At 45.4% G+C, this 21,112-nt stretch overlaps 1 protein-coding gene across 1 annotated transcript; it reads right to left on the reverse strand.

Annotated features, from left to right (window-relative positions):
• Window positions 1–14,074: 14,074 nt before the first annotated feature.
• Window positions 14,075–20,257, reverse strand: LOC308685942 (erythroid membrane-associated protein-like; the record flags this gene model as incomplete). Its single annotated transcript, XM_081358091.1, has 7 exons — window positions 14,075–14,999; window positions 15,105–15,146; window positions 15,485–15,523; window positions 15,761–15,781; window positions 15,863–15,991; window positions 18,591–18,950; window positions 20,164–20,257. The coding sequence occupies 7 exons, from the start codon at window positions 20,255–20,257 to the stop codon at window positions 14,371–14,373; spliced, it is 1,314 nt and encodes a 437-aa protein (XP_081214217.1). The 3' UTR covers window positions 14,075–14,370.
• Between the last annotated feature and the right edge of the window lie 855 nt (window positions 20,258–21,112).

Below are 21,112 nucleotides of genomic sequence, written 5' to 3' on the forward strand. Positions count from 1 at the left end.
CAGAATCCTGGCGGGAGCGTTCTGTATGAGCTGCAACTGTCTTATGGTCTTTTTGGGAAGGCCAGTGAGGAGTCCATTACAGTAATCCACCCTGCTGGTGATGAAAGCATGCACAAGTTTCTCTAAGTCTTGTCTGGAAACAAAGCATCTAATTCTTGCAATATTTTTCAGATGATAGTATGCTGATTTAGTTATTGCTTTGACATGACTACTAGAGACCTGCGCGGGACACAATGTTCAGTCCCGCTCCCACCCGCTCCCGCAAAGATTTGTCATTTTTAGTCCCACTCCCGCCCGCATCTGTGATATTATGTCCCGCTCCCGCCCGCAAATGCCCGCAAGACGGCAGGCAGCAGGATGGATGTTCACATTCTGTCTCACGAAAGGTCTTGGAAAAAAAATGCGTGCGCACATAATTCCTTACAGTAACTAACGCCAACAAAGATAAACATTAATCGGCCCAAATTTCAATAGGCTTAATTATCATGTAACATAAAAACAGCCTTAGGCATGGCCTACACACATAGGAACATTTGTTAAACGGATCATTTTTATCCTAGACTACAGGCCATTTAAACATTTAAAATGTGATCACCAAAACACGAAACGGTCCCATATTAGGCCTACGAACAGCATAATATTCACTAGTAGGCTAACAGTAACCAAAAAAAATAAAAAATTTATTCGATTAGGTAATATTATTATCTATCTAATATATATAATTATATATTAGATAATGTTAGAATGTTATTGCTGTCTATTTTGAGCTTTCGAGTTCGAACACGGAGCAGCGGGAAGGAATTGTCTCTAAACAAGTGTGCGTGAGATTAGGCCCCGCCCGTACTCCAAAGGACAACATCCACAAGTTTAGGCTGCTTAAAACGTTTTTATTGCTGCCAAACAGAATCTCCCTCAAAACTACAAATTATGTACGCTACTTTAATCATTTATATATTTTACTTTACACTCATATTTAATTTGCGGGAGTGCAACGTATCATCCCTCCCGCCCGCGCCCGCAATGACCTTTCAAAATTTGTCCTGCGCCGCACTATTTTGCGTCGCAACCCGCGGGTCCCGCGGGACTCCCGCGGGAGTGCAGACCTCTAATGACTACTGAAACTAAGGTCTGACTCTAGTGTCACACCAAGATTCCTGACTTGATTTTTAGTTGTTTGACCCCTAGAGTGAAGGTATGCATTCACCTTGAGAACTTCATCTTTGTTTCCAAATGCAATGACTTCAGTTTTGTCTTTGTTTAACTGAAGAAAGTTTTGGCACATCCAACTTTTGACTTCATCAATGCATTGGCACAGGGAGTCAATGGGGCTGTAATCGTTAGGCGATAGGGCTAAGTAGAGCTGTGTGTCGTCTGCAGAGCTGTGGTAAGCAATTTGGTTCTTTCTCATTATTTGGCTCATTGGGAGCATGTACAGGTTGAACAGGAGTGGCGCAAGAATTGAGCCTTGAGGTACTCCGCATGTCATGGATGTCCACTCAGACTTATGGTCTCCTATACTCACATAATAACCTCTCCCATCTAAGTATGACCTAAACCATTTTAGGACTATCCCAGAAAGCCCCACCCAGTTTTCCAGCCTGTCCAGAAGTTTGTTATGATCGACAAATGCAGCACTGAGGTCGAGTAACACCAGCACTGATAGTTTGCCTGAATCAGTATTTAAGCGAATATCGTTTATTATCTTTATGAGCGCTGTCTCTGTGCTGTGGTGCGGTCGGAAACCAGACTGAAAATTGTCAAAGTATCCATTCGAGCTTAAGAATTTGTTCAGCTGATTGAAGACAACTTTTTCAATGATCTTGCCCATGAAAGGAAGATTTGAGATTGGTCTATAGTTGCCTAATATGGTCTTATCCAGATTGCTCTTTTTCAGGAGGGGCTTGACAACTGCAGTTTTCAGGGAATTTGGAAAACTCCCAGAGCGAAGTGAGACATTTAACACTTCTAGAAGATCTGCTTCTAAACTGTTTAACACACTTTTGAAAAATGATGTGGGAAGTGTGTCAAGAGCGCATGTTGATGTTTTAAGGTGCTGTACAGTTTCTTCCAAAATTTTGCCATCAATTTCTCTGAAATCAGACATAGTAACTACTTTCTCAGGTGGTTTGATCTGTCTGACCCCAGAGCAACTCAAGCATGTGCTGATCACCTTTATGATATTACTGATTTTCTCAGAGAAGAAAGAAGCAAACTCACTGCACTTGTTCTCTGAGAGCATTTCACTGGGAATCTGGCTTGGAGGGTTTGTCAGTCTCTCTACAGTAGCAAAAAGAGTGCGTGTGTTGTTTAAATTGCTGTTTATAATATTTGAGAAGAAAGTCTGTCTAGCTTTGCCTAGTTCCATATTGAAAGCATGAAGGCTGTCTTTGTAGATGTTATAATGGACTACAAGTTTAGTCTTTCGCCACATGCGCTCTGCTTTTCTGCATTGTCTTTTCATAGTTTGCACAGCTGTTGAGTTTCTCCAAGGTGCTTTTTGTCTGCCACTCTTCTTCCTGACTTTCACAGGAGAAATATCATCAATTATACCTTTAACTTTTGAGTTAAAAGAATCAAGGAGAAAATCAACAGAGTCAGCAGATATGCTTGGTGTTAAGGATATAGCCTTCATAAATAGTACACTAGTGTTGTCATTTAAGCATCTCTTCTTGACAGACACAGATCTAGCTTCAGTGGCAGGAGAGATCAATATATCAAAGAAAATACAGAAATGATCAGACAGTGCTACATCCTTAATAACAATCGATGAAATGTTTAGACCCTTACTGATAAGTAAATCTAGAGTGTGTCCACGATTGTGTGTGGGTCCATGTACATGCTGAGTCAGATCAAAAGTTTTTAAAACACTTTTGATTTCTTTTGCCATATTGTTTTCTGCATTATCTATGTGGATGTTAAAATCTCCAGCAATGGCAAAACAGTCAAACTCTGAGGTAATTGCTGATAACAGTTCTGTAAAGTCCTCAGCAAAGGCTGGAGAGTATTTTTTTGGCCTGTAAATAATGATTCACGAGTTCACACTTACATATAATTTGAAGGGGTAAAGTTTAATGCGTATTTGGCGTACTGTCCGGAGGGAGGGCTCCGAGCTCGGAGTTCGGCCCGAACCCAGAGTACTCCCCCCGTATGTAAGTGCTTAGGACTAGAAGCGTGGAGAAGGGGTGGTGGAGGGATGCTGCAAAAACTGTCAATGGAATGAGGTGAGACTGCTGAGTATATATACACACCTCTTACCATTGATTGCTGAGTGCTCTCCACCTGTGTTAATTATCTAAACGTGCTCCTCCCGAACTTTGTTAATAAAACATCATTTCACGAGTTCACACTTACATATAATTTGAAGGGGTAAAGTTTAATGCGTATTTGGCGTGCTGTCCGGAGGGAGGGCCCGAACCCAGAGTACTCCCCCCAAAGGCTAAAGAGCAGAGGACAGCCGCCGGACTAAAGACCCCCCAAATGAGTGCCGAATTTGGCGGGCTGGCATCTCAAGAAGGGGCCTGGATGCTTGACCGGGGAGGCCCGTAATGGTGGCCCACTGCCTGGACTGACGTCCCCTGTTGGTCTGCGAATGGGGAACGGTTGTAGTTTACAGTGACCGATCGGGAGGATTTGCGCTTTTCCGCTAAGCCCAAATGCTCGCTAGCTAGACAGAGAGAAAACAGAAAGGAGGAAAAATTAGAGCTTGCCCAAGAGATTCTCTCACACTGCATCGCTGGATGAAAGAGAAAACGTAAGTGCTCTACCGGGAAGATTCTCACTCCGTCCGCTGTGAGACCAATGCTCGCTTGACAGAAAGAGGAAACAGGAAAATTAGTGCTTGCCCAGGAGATTTTCTTACACTGCATCCGCTGTGAGACCAAATGCTCGCTGGATGAAAGAGAAAACGTAAGTGCTCTACTGGGAAAGTTCTCACTCCGTCCGCTGTGAGACCAATGCTCGCTGGACGGAAAGGAAACAGGAAAAGGAAACAGGAAAATGAGTGCTTGCCCAGGAGATTTTCTCACACTGCATCGCTGGATGAAAAAGAAAACATAAGTGCTCTACTGGGAAAGTTCTCACTCCGTCCACTGGGAGACCAATGCTCGCTGGACGGAAAGAGGAGACCGGAAAATGAGTGCTTGCCCAGGAGATTTTCTCACACTGCATCGCTTGATGAAAGAGAAAACGTAAGTGCTCTACTGGGAAAGTTTTCACTCCGTCCGCTGTGAGACCAATGCTCGCTGGACGGAAAGGAAACAGGAAAAGGAAACAGGAAAATGAGTGCTTGCCCAGGAGTTTCTCACACTGCATCGCTGGATGAAAGAGAAAACATAAGTGCTCTACTGGGAAAGAGCTCACTCCGTCCACTGGGAGACCAATGCTCGCTGGACGGAAAGAGGAAACAGGAAAATGAGTGCTTGCCCGGGAGATTCTCACACTGCATCCGCTGTGAGACCAAATGCTCGCTGGATGAAGGAGAAAACGTAAGTGCTCTACCGGGAAAGTTCTCACTCCGTCCACTGAGAGACCAATGCTCGCTGGACAGAAAGAGGAGACAGGAAAGAAGAGAAAGAGGGGATAGAGTGCTCTTTAATAGAGAAGTACTACAGAAGAGACATCACTGCTGCGGCAGAAGAAAAAATTAGCTGGAGAAACAGAGCTCCTGTGGGAGCAAAGGAGACATCACTGCTGTGACAGTGGAGAAGATTAGCCAGAGTAAAAGAGCTCCAGTGGGAGCATAGGAGACATCACTGCTGTGGCAGTGGAGAAGATTAGCCAGAGTAAAAGAGCTCCTGTGGGAGCATAGGAGACATCACTGCTGTGGCAGTGGAGACATTAGCCAGAGTAAACGAGCTCCAGTGGGAGCATAGGAGACATCACTGCTGTGGCAGTGGAAAAGATTAGTCAGAGTAAAAGAGCTCCAGTGGGAGCATAGGAGACATCACTGCTGTGGCAGTGGAAAAGATTAGCCAGAGTAAAAGAGCTCCAGTGGGAGCATAGGAGACATCACTGCTGTGGCAGTGGAGACATTAGCCAGAGTAAAAGAGCTCCAGCGGGAGCATAGGAGACATCACTGCTGTGGCAGTGGAAAAGATTAGCCAGAGTAAAAGATCTCCAGTGGGAGCATAGGAGACATCACTGCTGTGGCAGTGGAGACATTAGCCAGAGTAAACGAGCTCCAGTAGGAGCAGAGGAGACATCACTGCTGTGGCAGTGGAGACATTAGCCAGAGTAAACGAGCTCCAGTAGGAGCAGAGGAGACACTGCTGTGGCAGTGGAGACATTAGCCAGAGTAAAAGAGCTCCAGCGGGAGCATAGGAGACATCACTGCTGTGGCAGTGGAGACATTAGCCAGAGTAAAAGAGCTCCAGTAGGAGCAGAGGAGACATCACTGCTGTGGCAGTGGAGACATTAGCCAGAGTAAACGAGCTCCAGTAGGAGCAGAGGAGACATCACTGCTGTGGCAGTGGGGACATTAGTCAGAGTAAAAGAGCTCCAGTGGGAGCAGAGGAGACACTGCTGTGGCAGTGGAGACATTAGCCAGAGTAAAAGAGCTCCAGTGGGAGCATAGGAGACATCACTGCTGTGGCAGTGGAAAAGATTAGCCAGAGTAAAAGATCTCCAGTGGGAGCATAGGAGACATCACTGCTGTGGCAGCGGAGACATTAGCCAGAGTAAAAGAGCTCCAGCGGGAGCATAGGAGACATCACTGCTGTGGCAGTGGAAAAGATTAGCCAGAGTAAAAGATCTCCAGTGGGAGCATAGGAGACATCACTGCTGTGGCAGTGGAGACATTAGCCAGAGTAAAAGAGCTCCAGCAGGAGCATAGGAGACATAACTGCTGTGGCAGTGGAAAAGATTAGCCAGAGTAAAAGATCTCCAGTGGGAGCATAGGAGACATCACTGCTGTGGCAGTGGAGACATTAGCCAGAGTAAAAGAGCTCCAGTGGGAGCATAGGAGACATCACTGCTGTGGCAGTGGGGACATTAGTCAGAGTAAAAGAGCTCCAGTGGGAGCATAGGAGACATCACTGCTGTGGCAGTGGAGACATTAGCCAGAGTAAAAGAGCTCCAGCGGGAGCATAGGAGACATCACTGCTGTGGCAGTGGAAAAGATTAGCCAGAGTAAAAGATCTCCAGTGGGAGCATAGGAGACATCACTGCTGTGGCAGTGGAGACATTAGCCAGAGTAAACGAGCTCCAGTGGGAGCAGAGGAGACACTGCTGTGGCAGTGGAGACATTAGCCAGAGTAAAAGAGCTCCAGTGGGAGCATAGGAGACATCACTGCTGTGGCAGTGGAAAAGATTAGCCAGAGTAAAAGATCTCCAGTGGGAGCATAGGAGACATCACTGCTGTGGCAGTGGAAACATTAGCCAGAGTAAACGAGCTCCAGTGGGAGCAGAGGAGACACTGCTGTGGCAGTGGAGACATTAGCCAGAGTAAAAGAGCTCCAGTGGGAGCATAGGAGACATCACTGCTGTGGCAGTGGAGACATTAGCCAGAGTAAACGAGCTCCAGCGGGAGCATAGGAGACATCACTGCTGTGGCAGTGGAAAAGATTAGCCAGAGTAAAAGATCTCCAGTGGGAGCATAGGAGACATCACTGCTGTGACAGTGGAGACATTAGCCAGAGTAAAAGAGCTCCAGCGGGAGCATAGGAGACATCACTGCTGTGGCAGTGGAGACATTAGCCAGAGTAAACGAGCTCCAGTGGGAGCATAGGAGACATCACTGCTGTGGCAGTGGAAAAGATTAGCCAGAGTAAAAGATCTCCAGTGGGAGCATAGGAGACATCACTGCTGTGGCAGTGGAGACATTAGCCAGAGTAAATGAGCTCCAGTGGGAGCAGAGGAGACACTGCTGTGGCAGTGGAGACATTAGCCAGAGTAAAAGAGCTCCAGTGGGAGCATAGGAGACATCACTGCTGTGGCAGTGGAAAAGATTAGCCAGAGTAAAAGATCTCCAGTGGGAGCATAGGAGACATCACTGCTGTGGCAGTGGAGACATTAGCCAGAGTAAACGAGCTCCAGTGGGAGCAGAGGAGACATCACTGCTGTGGCAGTGGAAAAGATTAGCCAGAGTAAAAGAGCTCCAGTGGGAGCAGAGGAGACACTGCTGTGGCAGTGGAGACATTAGCCAGAGTAAAAGAGCTCCAGTGGGAGCATAGGAGACATCACTGCTGTGGCAGTGGAAAAGATTAGCCAGAGTAAAAGAGCTCCAGTGGGAGCAGAGGAGACATCACTGCTGTGACAGTGGAGACATTAGCCGGAGTAAAAGAGCTCCAGTAGGAGCAGAGGAGACATCACTGCTGTGACAGTGGAGAAGATTAGCCAGAGTAAAAGAGCTCCTGCTGGAGCAGAGGAAACATCACTGCTGTGACAGTGGAGACATTAGCTAGAGTAAACGAGCTAGAGTGGGAGCATAGGAGACATCACTGCTGTGGCAGTGGAGAAGATTAGCCAGAGTAAAAGAGCTCCAGTGGGAGCATAGGAGACATCACTGCTGTGGCAGTGGAGACATTAGCCAGAGTAAACGAGCTCCAGTAGGAGCATAGGAGACATCACTGCTGTGGCAGTGGAAAAGATTAGTCAGAGTAAAAGAGCTCCAGTGGGAGCATAGGAGACATCACTGCTGTGACAGTGGAGACATTAGTCAGAGTAAAAGAGCTCCAGTGGGAGCATAGGAGACATCACTGCTGTGGCAGTGGAGACATTAGCCAGAGTAAACGAGCTCCAGTGGGAGCATAGGAGACATCACTGCTGTGGCAGTGGAAAAGATTAGTCAGAGTAAAAGATCTCCAGTGGGAGCAGAGGAGACATCACTGCTGTGACAGTGGAGACATTAGCCAGAGTAAAAGAGCTCCAGCGGGAGCATAGGAGACATCACTGCTGTGGCAGTGGAAAAGATTAGCCAGAGTAAAAGATCTCCAGTGGGAGCATAGGAGACATCACTGCTGTGGCAGTGGAGACATTAGCCAGAGTAAAAGAGCTCCAGCGGGAGCATAGGAGACATCACTGCTGTGGCAGTGGAAAAGATTAGCCAGAGTAAAAGAGCTCCAGTGGGAGCAGAGGAGACATCACTGCTGTGACAGTGGAGACATTAGCCGGAGTAAAAGAGCTCCAGTGGGAGCAGAGGAGACATCACTGCTGTGACAGTGGAGACATTAGCCGGAGTAAAAGAGCTCCAGTGGGAGCAGAGGAGACATCACTGCTGTGACAGTGGAGAAGATTAGCCAGAGTAAAAGAGCTCCAGTGGGAGCAGAGGAGACATCACTGCTGTGATAGTGGAGAAATTAGCCGGAGTAAAAGAGCTCCAGTAGGAGCAGAGGAGACATCACTGCTGTGACAGTGGAGACATTAGCCAGAGTAAAAGAGCTCCAGTGGGAGCATAGGAGACATCACTGCTGCGACAGTGGAGACATTAGCCAGAGTAAAAGAGCTCCAGTGGGAGCATAGGAGACATCACTGCTGTGGCAGTGGAGACATTAGCTAGAGTAAACGAGCTCCAGTGGGAGCATAGGAGACATCACTGCTGTGACAGTGGAGACATTAGCCAGAGTAAAAGAGCTCCAGTGGGAGCATAGGAGACATCACTGCTGTGGCAGTGGGGACATTAGTCAGAGTAAAAGAGCTCCAGTGGGAGCATAGGAGACATCACTGCTGTGGCAGTGGAGACATTAGCTAGAGTAAACGAGCTCCAGTGGGAGCATAGGAGACATCACTGCTGTGGCAGTGGAGACATTAGCTAGAGTAAACGAGCTTCAGTGGGAGCATAGGAGACATCACTGCTGTGGCAGTGGAGACATTAGCTAGAGTAAAAGAGCTCCAGTAGGAGCAGAGGAAACATCACTGCTGTGGCAGTGGAGACATTAGCCAGAGTAAAAGAGCTCCAGTGGGAGCATAGGAGACATCACTGCTGCGACAGTGGAGACATTAGCCAGAGTAAAAGAGCTCCAGTGGGAGCATAGGAGACATCACTGCTGTGACAGTGGGGACATTAGCCAGAGTAAAAGAGCTCCAGTGGGAGCATAGGAGACATCACTGCTGTGACAGTGGAGACATTAGCCAGAGTAAAAGAGCTCCAGTGGGAGCATAGGAGACATCACTGCTGTGGCAGTGGAGACATTAGCTAGAGTAAAAGAGCTCCAGTAGGAGCAGAGGAAACATCACTGCTGTGGCAGTGGAGAAGATTAGCCAGAGTAAAAGATCTCCAGTGGGAGCATAGGAGACATCACTGCTGTGGCAGTGGAGAAGATTAGCCAGAGTAAAAGAGCTCCAGTGGGAGCATAGGAGACATCACTGCTGTGGCAGTGGAGACATTAGCCAGAGTAAAAGAGCTCCAGTGGGAGCATAGGAGACATCACTGCTGTGGCAGTGGAGACATTAGCCAGAGTAAAAGAGCTCCAGTGGGAGCAGAGGAGACATCACTGCTGTGACAGTGGGGACATTAGCCAGAGTAAAAGAGCTCCGGCGGGAGCATAGGAGACATTACTGTTGCAATATTAGAGAAAACTTTGCCAGAGAAATTGAGCTCCTCCAGGACCGGAGGAGACATCACTGCTGCAGCAGTGGATAAACTTACCTGGAGAAACTGAGCTCCTGCGGTGTGTGGCTGAACAAAGGGAGGAGGAGAGTGGGGCTTAGCAGGCCTATGCTCGTCTTCTTGTGCTTAGATCAAAGACGCGAGAAAAAAGGAGGCGAGATGAAATCCTTGCAGGATTATGCACATTGAAGTTTAAGTGACCGAGCAAAGATAACAGTTTGCGTGTAGAACAATTTTGATTGTCTGAAGTTTATTTAGTTGAGTACAAAAGAGACGGTTTATGGTAAAAGACGAAGCTTGCATAAATGTATGCATCTTGTATTTATTTAACTGTGTTTCAATTAAGGATTACTAAACACTTGTCATGAAACACATGCTTGTATGTTTTTTTTTTTGTTTTTTTTGTTTTTTATATATATTTACGAGATTTTGCAGATAAATTGCAGGACAGTGTTAACGATAGGTTCTTAATGATTCTGTGATCAATCTGCACGTAACGTGTGACCTACTGATCATGTATGACAGTAAATCATTTGTACAGAAACAATTTAAAACGTGCATTCCCCCGATCAAAAATTTGTATACATATGGCATGACTGGCTCGTGACTCAAACTACTGAAGCAAGCCAAGCTCAACCAAAACAGACACGAGAAAGGCCGAGCTGAGCACTCACTGAGTTGACCCGGCAAACGTTGAGTATGGACTGGCCGGTACTGAATCCGCGGCGCGGGCCTGCTGTGCGGCCTGACGAAAGAAGAAGACCCTTCCCCTCGCGTGAAGAGGGCGGCATTGCCTTACTAACCATTTCTCAATGGCGGGAATTATTGCATGGACCGGTGCAGAGAAATACGCGGAAGGAGATCGCGGATGTTTCGCCCGCGGTTATGATTCCGTTTGTTAAGCCTGACGCCCGCGATATTGGTCAGAGGATTGCGGCAGAGGTTCTCCAAAGACGAGAGGTTATTCATCGGACGGGAATCGCTCGATTCGGACCTGTTAGGACGATACTGTCGGACTACATGCTGCAAAAACTGTCAATGGAATGAGGGGAGACTGCTGAGTATATATACACACCTCTTACCATTGATTGCTGAGTGCTCTCCACCTGTGTTAATTATCTGAACGTGCTCCTCCCGAACCTTGTTAATAAAACATCATTAAGTGAAATGCGTGGAGCACCTTTTAACACAATACCCAGATATTCGAAAGAAGGGTAATTCCCAAATGATATTTGCTTACATTGATAGATATCTTTAAAAAGAGCAGCTAGACCCCCACCTCTCTTAACAGCTCTGCAGACACTCATAAAAGTAAAGTTAGGAGGGGCTGCTTCATTGAGGACTGTTGCACTGGAGCTGTCTTCTAGCCAGATTTCATTTAGAAGCATAAAATCCAGGTTGTTTGTGGTTATTAAATCGTTGACTAGAAGTGATTTATTTTTAAGTGAACGAATGTTTAAAAGTGCTAACTTAACAGTCTTACTTTTTGTCCCCACATCAATCTTACTTTGACGTGTAATAGGCACCAGATTAGTTAGGTTTGCTGCACGGCTATTGAAGGCCGTAGACTTTCTATCTTGTAATAGAACAGCAATAGAGAAAGATACCGGCACACTGGGTTCCTGTTTTTTCTGTAAACATTTGAGAAAGTTACTGTTATCAGAGCGGGGACCCAAAACACATCACTGAGAGCTGGTATCAGTTGTTTTTGGTTCACCTCGAGCAGATGAAGGAGGGTGTGGGCCCTTGCGTTGTGGCAGAGGCCGAAGAGCTCTCACAGGAGGAGGGGGAGGGCGAGCTGGGCCCGCAGGCTTTGGTGCGGGTGGTAATGGTGCCTGTCGTTTTTTGGTTGGTATCTGGGGGCTTGCAGCAAAAGAGTGGGATAGTCTGGTTCCAGCATACACCAGTTCTTCCATTTTCTGTGAGAAACACAGAAGAGGCGAGGCTGGAGAGAGGGATAGCGTGTCTGGTGAAAGGGGCTGTTGCTCTGGTGTTATAGGAGGCTGTGATATGCTGTCCTGGCTTCCCTGGCTGTTTTCCAGGAAGTCGTCCTTGGGTGCTGAATCTTCAAGCAGTTCTGATATGTCTCTCTGTGGGCAGGGCTCAGCTGAGATTGTGTCCGTGAGCAGAGGTTGTTGTGGCGGAGTGGTGTTATCATTGTCCTTGTGTGATATGTCAACCACATGTCAATTTTGCTGCTGAAGTGAAGTCCCGTGGTCATTCATACTGTGTCCAGGTGTGTGTGTGCCGTTCAGATTGAGTGGATTGGCACAAACTGCAGAAGGATGATTGAGGGAGAAGTAGATATTGTCCTTTAACACTCTTGAACCAAATTTGTTTGGGTGATGGCCATCCCGATGAAACAGTTGTCTCTGACTCCAGAAAAGATTGAAATTGTCAATGAAGTTTACTCCTTTTATATTGCAGGTTTTTTGCAGCCATGTGTTTAGCCCAAGCAACCGTGAAAACCTGTTTGTTCCTCTTGCTGGGAGAGGTCCACTGATGAATGTTTGAACTTTCAGTCTTTTAAGTGTTTCAAAAAGTTCATGGAAATCCTTCTTAAGGAGTTCTGACTGCTCTTTATGAATATCATTCTTCCCCACATGAATGATGAGTCGATTTGCAGTCTTATGTTTCATCAGAATGTTTTGAAGTTCCCTGTTTACATCAGAAGTTGTTGCTTGTGGAAGGCAGCACGTAGTTGTATCCCTGGCGCTAATGTTTCTAATTATGGAGTCCCCCACTATCAGAGTCCTGGGCTCGGCTGCGCTCTGAGCTGAGTGCCGCTGTCTGCTCGACCTTGAGCGCCAGTTAGCATCAGTGTTAGCTACCGGCCCATTCAGTCTGTGTTCGATCACATTCATCACGTTTGGGGATTCCTCATTTACATTCATTAGCACTTCAAATCTGTTCTCAAGATGTATAGGGGGTGGTAGAAGACCGGTGTTTGCAGTCCTTGTCAGAGCTGTATCTGGGGTAGAGGATGCTACTGCAGTAATATGTGATGCTCATGACAATCTGATGTATCGAGTGCCTTTGGGTCTCGCTCCCTGTTTGTGCCATCGATTAGTAAGTCGATCGGCTTGTTTCTCTACCTGTCGAGGAGCACTAGTTTCATGGGACTCACCGGTATGCTGAGGGTGTCCATGACGAAGCTCTGTTGTGTGCTCCGTCAGGTTTGATGGTCCCGTAAGTAACTTTGTTTCGAGAACTGCAATCCTTTGTAAAAGTCTGTGGCAGTTAGTGCAGCAAGTAGATTCTTGAACCAGAAGAGGCATTTTCTCTCTTATCCTTATGAATGTAGGCAGTTGTGTTTTCCTTTCCCGGAATGTAAGCTGGTCGGGTAAAAGAATTCTGCGTTTTTGTAGTAATCCAAACTTTGTTGTCTGAGCACTGTGCTGTTTGCTGAGGTTAAAATTAGGTGATAAAAGGAAATAAAATATAAAAATATAGGAGATAAAATGTAAAAGCGATAGAGCAAAGCGCGGAGCAGTGAGCAAGAGCGTCCGAACAGTAGCTGAGCAGGAAGTCGAGTCGAGAGAAATACCAAAGATGCTTCATTAAAATTCCCCTTGAGAAGAGATGTTTAGAAATGAGGTTAATAGAGTAATTTCTTGAGCACATTAACAGTCTTCAGTGTGACCATGGGAAATAGAGTTCTGGAGGGACATTCAAATATCATGTGACTTAAAAACAGCACATCATTGGCTATCTTAAGGCCTGCCCTTTTAATTCTCATAGTGAAATATATTGTATTTTTTTCTGAACAACGAGTAGAAATTAATAGCCGTACCATAAAGGGTTCATTTAATTTTTGTCCTTATCAGCCACGATCAAGCATCAGTTCTGGTAAGGAAACATGCAACAGAAACTTTCATTTTCAGTTCATGAGTTTCTCACATTTATGCATTTTCTCATTTTGACAGCATCAAATCCAGCCAATCAGCTGACGGCTCCGCCCCCAAACCAGCCCAAAAGAAGAAGAGCAAGAAATCAGGAGTCATGAAGGAGGAGGACAGTCTTTGGACAGGTATCTCAAACACCTCTGCATATCAGGTGTCCTTCATTCCTGCGGTTGAGTCTGGAGTTTATATTCAGACTGCTGCTCTTTAGTGTCGAGATCAAGTTCTGCTCATCACACTGAAGTATCATATAACTTCAGAACACTTAGAATACAGCACACAAGTCAAGTGCACTACTCTTATGATAAGTCAGTGTTTGCCTGAAGAAAGAAAGTCTTACAGAAGAACAGTGACTGTAGTCCCGACCGTAAGGAACCACAACTGTGATTAATGGAGAAAGAAAGAGAACTTCTAAATTAATTCACATTCACATTTAAGAGGTTTAAGTCAAGTGTATCAAGTATCAAGTGTGTGTTTCTGTGTGTCTCATGAACGTCTCTTTACTTCAACATGTCTGAAGTCTCAGTGTGTTTTAATCAGATGTGCTTTGGTGATTTTTCTCCTCAAGATCTCATTTATAAAGAAAAAACAAAAGTATTTTGATTATTTATTTATTGTGTCTTTTATTAAAATAACAAACAAAAAAAATCAATCAAAGTGTACTTTAATATCATTTACAATATGGGTTATAAAATAAATTTATTACAAAGTCCCCAAAGTACAGTGTCCATCTATTGAAAATATCTTACAATATCAAATTTAATTTAGTTTTTTCAAGATCAAGGTCACTCGAAGTCACTGAACTTACAAACAGAAGCTGCCTGGCATAAAAGTGCAGGTTTAGTGTGTGTGTGTGTTGGGGGGGTGCATCACATGCTATTGTCCATCATCCAGTGTAGACAGCATCTCTGATTATAATGGTTTCTATTTGCTTTTGTTGCATTGCATCGCGCCGCTTGCATCCGGTGTAGACTCTGTGTTACTCAGTAAAGGTTCTCTGGACTCTACAGGTGATTCTGCAGGTTTTGGACAATCCAGAATTACAAGTGGACTCTGTTCAACTACTCCTGGATTAAACAGCGGAGCGACTGATCCAGTGAATCTGGAGCTCATGGTCAGCAGATGTTTCCTCTCTTTGACACTGTAAAATGACAGCTGACCGGCACCATAATCTAACAGAACTCCCAGTTGTTCAGGTCTCGGCGTCAGTGAGAGAGTAACTGGTGGATCAGAGTTGGTGAAAACACCATTAGGACCGTCTGAACACAAGAACCAGTAACCGTTTGATTGAGTAAAAGATTTGTCTTTTGAACGAAAATTTCCATGTTTCACCACACCAATTAACCAGTAGTTTTTAGGAGGTGTATTTTCTTGTGCCAACGCAACCTCCCAATAGTAACGGCCATATGCAAATTTTTGGGCTCCAAATGCATATAATTTGTAGGGAAATCCCTCTCCAGTGTGATTATAATCTTTTTTGTGCCTCACTATTTTACGGTCCTTAGAAATGTTCAAATCTGGAGATACATAATGTTCGTGAATAGAGATCTGAACTGTGAGGAAAAAACAAAGCAACAATTATTAATCATCAAACTTGTGTGTGTGAGATCATATTCACATATATGCATATGAAATGTATGTAAATGAGATTGTCATACCTGCATGTTTCCTCAGTTCTTCTATATTTATCTCTCCCCCAGCTAAAATGAAAAACAAGCAATTTGATGTTTTGAAAAAAACATTTTTTTTGAGAGTTATCAATGTGTAAAAGAGAAAAGTATAATTAACAAATATGGAAAGTGAGCAAATTCTTATGTCACAGTTAGACTGTAAAAGCAACAAAAAGACAATGATTTGTTAATCAAGTTCATTTTTAACACATTTGTTTAATTATTCAGTTCATTCTATTTTCCACCAAACCATGTTCATATTTCTTCTGCTATAACATGCATTTAGATGTTTATGTAACGATTAGTGTGTCACTTCAACAGTTATGGTTATTATAAAAATATAAAAAAAAGAACATTTAATAAAGTACCTTCTTTTGTCAGTTTCTCCATAGCTCCATCCTCACAAACTAAAATGAAATAAAATTGGAGGAATTAATTTGGACCAATGATAATTTCTCCAGATTAAATTGCACAATTAACCATCTCCGGCATTGACTGGCATAAAACCATAGACTACTTTAACTGTATCAGAAAGTCTTTTCGGAAAAGAACAGGCATTTTCTCACAGTAATCCTGTGCCTAAAAGCGTTCATCTGATCCATGACTGAGTTTAGATGTACATGGCATGAGTTCACGTTACTTACTTTGTTCTTCCGGTTTCTTCCCTGCAAAACAGATAAAACACATGAGATGCATAAAACATAAAAACAAACTAACTCTTTTGAAATCTTTCAACTAGATTGTACCTGTTAGTTTCTGTCTGTATTTGTACAGGATCAGCCCAACCAAACCCAGAAAAGCACAGATGAGAATGGTGAAGAAAAGAGCCTTCCATAGATCTGATGAATCTGGAGAATCTGAGGAATCTGGTGGATCTGAGGAAGAAAGTCCATATGAATTTTAACTAAACTCTGAAGCAAAATATATAAATAAATAATGCTAAAAGAAAACAAAATTTCCATTTTTGCTCATGTTCAATTCATGTGTTCACACCGGGCTTAATGTTGGACATAGTTCCCTATCATGTCGCAACTCGCACAACATATCCTCCTCTGTACTCAGCAGAAGCTCAGGTCACTCTGCCATGCTGATATGGAGTTGATTTGGAGATGCACAGGTAGACTTGTTTGCCTCTCCGGAGTCCTCCCATTGCCAGCTTCTTTACTCCATGATGACCGAGGGGACCGGCATGGATGCAATGACACACAGATGGCCCTGGGGATTTCCCCCAGTGAGCTTGCTCGCACAGACACTGTGCAAGGTCAGGAGAAAGGGGAGCCGGTCTTGATGGATGCGCCTTACTGGCCCACCCAGACCTGGTTTTTGGACATGATGCTCCTCATGACAGCTAAGGAATATCCCTGAGGAAGGACCTGTTTTCTAATGGCACTCGTGTCCAGATCTCTGGAACCTCCATGTGTGGTTTCCAGATTTAAGTGGCCAACCACCGGATAATTTTTGGCCCTGTATTTCTTTGAAATATCCCAGACGACCCCCCGGATCTGCAAAATTAATTCCTAATTAATACCTCAATTCCTCTCACTCAAGCCAGAGCCCCCTCGACAAGTAGCTTATGCCTTTAAGTGGAATCTGTTCATTGATTGGTGTTCCTCCCTGCCAGGAAGACCCTCGTAAATACCCGGTCAGCTCTGTGCTTTCTTACTTGCTGGAGAGGTTTAAGAGAAGGCTGTCTCCATCCGCCTTGAAAGTGTATGTTGCTGCAATTGCAGCACATCACAAAGCAGTAGACAGTTGGTCTTCGGGAAAGTACGACCTGATCATCAGGTTCCTGAGAGGCGCCTGGAGACTAAATCCTCCTCGACCACGTCTTATCCCCTCTTGGGACCTCTCCGCTGTACTTACAGCCCTGCAGAGAGTGCCCTTTGAGCGGCTACAGTCAGTCAAGCTTAAGATCCTGACTGAGTTCATGTCTATCAAGAGGGTAGGGGACCTGCAGGCATTTTCGGCCAGCGAAACTTGTCTGGAATTTGGGTCAGCTGACTCTCACGTAATCCTGAGACCCTAGCCCGGATATGTGCCCAAAGTTCCCACCACTCCCTTTGGTTGTTGTGCCCCTTTCACGCCCACATAAAGTCGAGCGTGAATGGGAAAAGTCTTGGTTAATGCTGTAACCCTCGTTCCCTATAGGAGGGAACTGAGACGTTATGTCCCACCTGCCACAACCCTGTATCGCCGCTGAACGGCTGGGACCCTGTCTCGCCTCCTCAGCACAAACCCGAATGAGTGAGTTGCTGGCAAGCTTATATACCCGTATGACCGGGGGAGTGGCTTGCCATGCAAATCTCAGCTATCCCAATGCCAATGTCCATTGGCTTGTTTTGTAACCACTCAAAGGTGATTGGGCTTCCAAGTGAGATCCCGTAACGTCAGTCTTTTCGACGTAACGTCTCCATTCCCTCCTTCAAGGAATGAGGGATACAACAGTAACCAAGACATTCCCTTTCGAAGTGGAAATTCGACACTGCATCTTGGTGTTGAAGCTATGGGGAACGCCCTCAGCATGACCGGTGTCTGAGCATTTATTATACACATGGCAATTTTATTGGCAGACAGCAGTCCTGATATCACACAAGGAGTGCGTGAAAAGGGATGCCTGAGCTATTTTGTCTTGCTTCCGTGTCCTCGTTATTTGACACCTGAGGACACTCATGAGCTCTGCGTTGTCTGCTTATGATTCACAATTCAGCCCTCGAGGGGGATGGATCACTGTGACAAGTTTACAGTGAGGAAGCTCCACTCATGCTTGGCTCTCTTCCCGAGAGATGAGCTTGCAGGTTGAGCTGGGAGAGGATTTTCAGAAAGGAATTTCGCTTTCTCAGCCCTCTCTTGTCAGCCCTAGTGATCTGATGGACCCGGAAGCCTGCTCAGCAGATCCAGCAGAGCATGTTGCTGGTGTCCGGCTCTGAGAAGCTTGATGTGGTAGGAGGGGGGACAGAAAGTGAGAGAAACCACCTTCCGCTGGTTGGCAAGGCGTATGCGGTGGCTGGTCAGGCTGGTGGTTTGTGGTTAAATCTTCTAGACATAAGGATAGGGACTCTTCGGCACCTCCATTGAAAATTTAGTGGGAAAATAGTGTTAAAAATGAATTATAATAATAACTCATTACATTTATATAGCGTTTTTCTCGGCACTCAAAGCACTTTACATGGAAGGGGGAATCTCCTCAACCACCACCGATGTGCAGCATCTACCTGGATAATATTATTGATATATATTTTTATCACCATATTGTGCCAGAACGCCCACTACACACCAGCTTATTGGTGGAGAGGAGACAGAGTGAAGAAGCCAATTAGTATATATACATATGGGTATGATTAGGAGTATAGTCAACCACAGATTCTTCAATTCATTTGGAAGTTCATGTAATGATGTTTCCCCTTGCAATAAAACACATGTCCCATTTACAGGCTTTAATGATCCATAAAACATGAATTGTAGATTTTGACTCACCAGTGACTTTGAGAACCACCTCTCCGCTGTCATATTCACTTTCTCCACTGACATAACAGTGAAATGAACCTTCATCCTGAATCCTGAGTTTCTCCAGGCGTAGAGAGATGTCTCCATCCTTCAGTCCACCAGACAGATCTGACCACAGAGTCAGTGAGCTTCGGTTCCTGAACGATTCCTCCTGGACATCCTGGATCTTCCCATGCTGATAGAGGAGAACAGGTTTGCTGAACTCTTGGCGGTACCAGCGGATCTCCAGAGATTCAACGTTCTCAGGAGGAGAGATCCAGCAGGGCAGAGTGACTGTGGACCCGACATGAGCCACTGTCTGATCACGAGGAACCACAACAGTGAACGACACTGAGAGACACAGAAAGACACCCCCCCCCCCCCCCCCCAAAAAAATACTATGCATTAGTCTTTAATGTATGTATATACTGTATTTATTTTATTTTACTAGTTACAGTGACTCATAGCATTAGCAATATTACAGCTAAAATTTTAATACAAAAAGTGTCCTTTATCTATTGACAATAATGTAACAATGTATGAAGTACAGCTCACACAGAAGTCACTTTAAAACCAAGCTATTTTATGTTTCTCATTGCAGTGGATTCACATTTGGGCTTGGGGTAAAAATGCCCCCAATGTTCACATAAATGCCTTAAATTTAAGATACAGGTGCAAAAACTAAAACGATTGACTGTTGTGATTAAACTGAAATGTGAACATGAATAAAAAGTGTTGATTGTGGAATTACATTCATATCTGCTCACGTTGCATCAAAGCTTTTTAAGCAGTTTTTACAGTGTTGAGCATTATAACCAATCACATTTCCACATTAATCCACGGCCAAATAGAGGAGTTTAGATTAGTCATTAATCCACAGTCAAATAGAGGAGTTTAGATTAGTCTCCGCTGAAGAAGAAATCTGCAGCGCTGGTCATCGGCGCTCACCCGCGACACAAGCCTATAATTAGATGAGACACAGGTGCATCGTCAGGTCTTTTGTCTTCAGAGCTTCTCTGTGTTTGGTGTGCAAGCATCTATTTCCTCTCTGTCTACTACAGATCTTGGTTAGGAGTTATTTAGTGTTACATCTGGCAGTGTGCAGATTTTTTCTCTCTCTCATCTCTGAACTATCTAATAAAAAAGTTTAAAAGTCAAAAAGAGAAATGAGCCAGCAAAGTAAGCGCTGTGTCCCTCCATGTTCTCGTTCTATGTCAGAACTGGATACACACACTTACTGCTTTGTGTGTTTGGGGGAGGAGCATGCGATCGCTGCATTGGAGTCAGGAGAGTGCGAGCATTGTGAACTGTTTACAGTTAAGATGCTTCGTGCTCGTCTTGGCTACTTTCAGTCCGCACCCGCATTAACATCGTGGGGCACCCAAATGTACTTGGCTGACGAGCAAGAGACGGGTCCGTTCCTTTTGCTTGCTCACTCACCAGATCCACAAGTTCCCTCGCGTGATCCCGAAGCGCACGTCGATAAGTCCGTCGAGGAATTACTCGAGTTGGTTAATCGTGCGGTGGCCAGATTGCAGCTTGACTGGCCTCACGAACAAGAGACCCCCAAACACAGCAAGCTTGAGGATAAGTTTCTGTCCGGTGGCAGGTGGGAGGGACCGCAACATCAGTCTCTCCCCTTCTTTGAGGACCTCCATGATGAGCTATCTAAATCATGGAGAAAACCATATACCTCTCGTGTCTTTGTTCCCTCGACATCGACTTTTTTAAACTATCGTGGGTTTGAAGGCGCGAGGGTATGCAGAGATGCTTCAGGTTGAAGAGATGCTCGCCAGCTATCTCTCACCTGGGTCTGCATCTTCGCTTAAGAGACCTACCCTCCCCACGAAGCCGTGCAGAACAACATCGGCTCTCGTGGGTAAAGCTTACCAAGCTGCAGGTCAGGCTGGTGCTGCGCTGCACACTATGGCAGTGTTACAGGCGTACCAGGCTGACCTCTTGAAGGACTTGAGTGCAGGCAGTAAGATAGACGAGGAAGCGTTTTCTGAACAGCGTCGAGCCACAGACCTGTCTCTCCGTGCCACTAAACAGACGGCCCATGCCATCGGCCGTTCTATGTCTGCATTAGTCGGCATGGAGAGGCACCTGTGGCTCAACCTCACGGGGATAAAGATAAGGACTGTGTCTTTTCTTCTGGACTCCCCGGTCTCTCCCTCTGGCCTGTTTGGCAACTCGGTCAACACAATAGTCTCCAGGTTCAGAGAGGTTAAGAGACATAAAGAGGTTCCTTCCTCAGCGCACTCAAGGGGAGGGCTCATCGGCCACCCAACCTCTCCCCGGTCCTTCAAGATCTAGGGAGGTGAAAAAGCCGAGTGTGGCGAACCGTGCTCCCCCTAGTAAAAACTGGGGACAGGCTCGTCGCGCTCAGCAACCTCCTAAGCCAGACCTCAGGATTATCATCAACAGAAAGAGGAAGTTCTGATGGTCTGGCACCCAGTCTGGTGGGGGTAGCCCATTATAGATTATAATCGCCCCTTCTCGTTACACCCACA

The sequence above is a fragment of the Scardinius erythrophthalmus genome (genome assembly GCF_964197995.2).
Source record: "Scardinius erythrophthalmus genome assembly, chromosome: 2".
Taxonomy (NCBI): Eukaryota; Metazoa; Chordata; class Actinopteri; order Cypriniformes; family Leuciscidae; genus Scardinius; species Scardinius erythrophthalmus.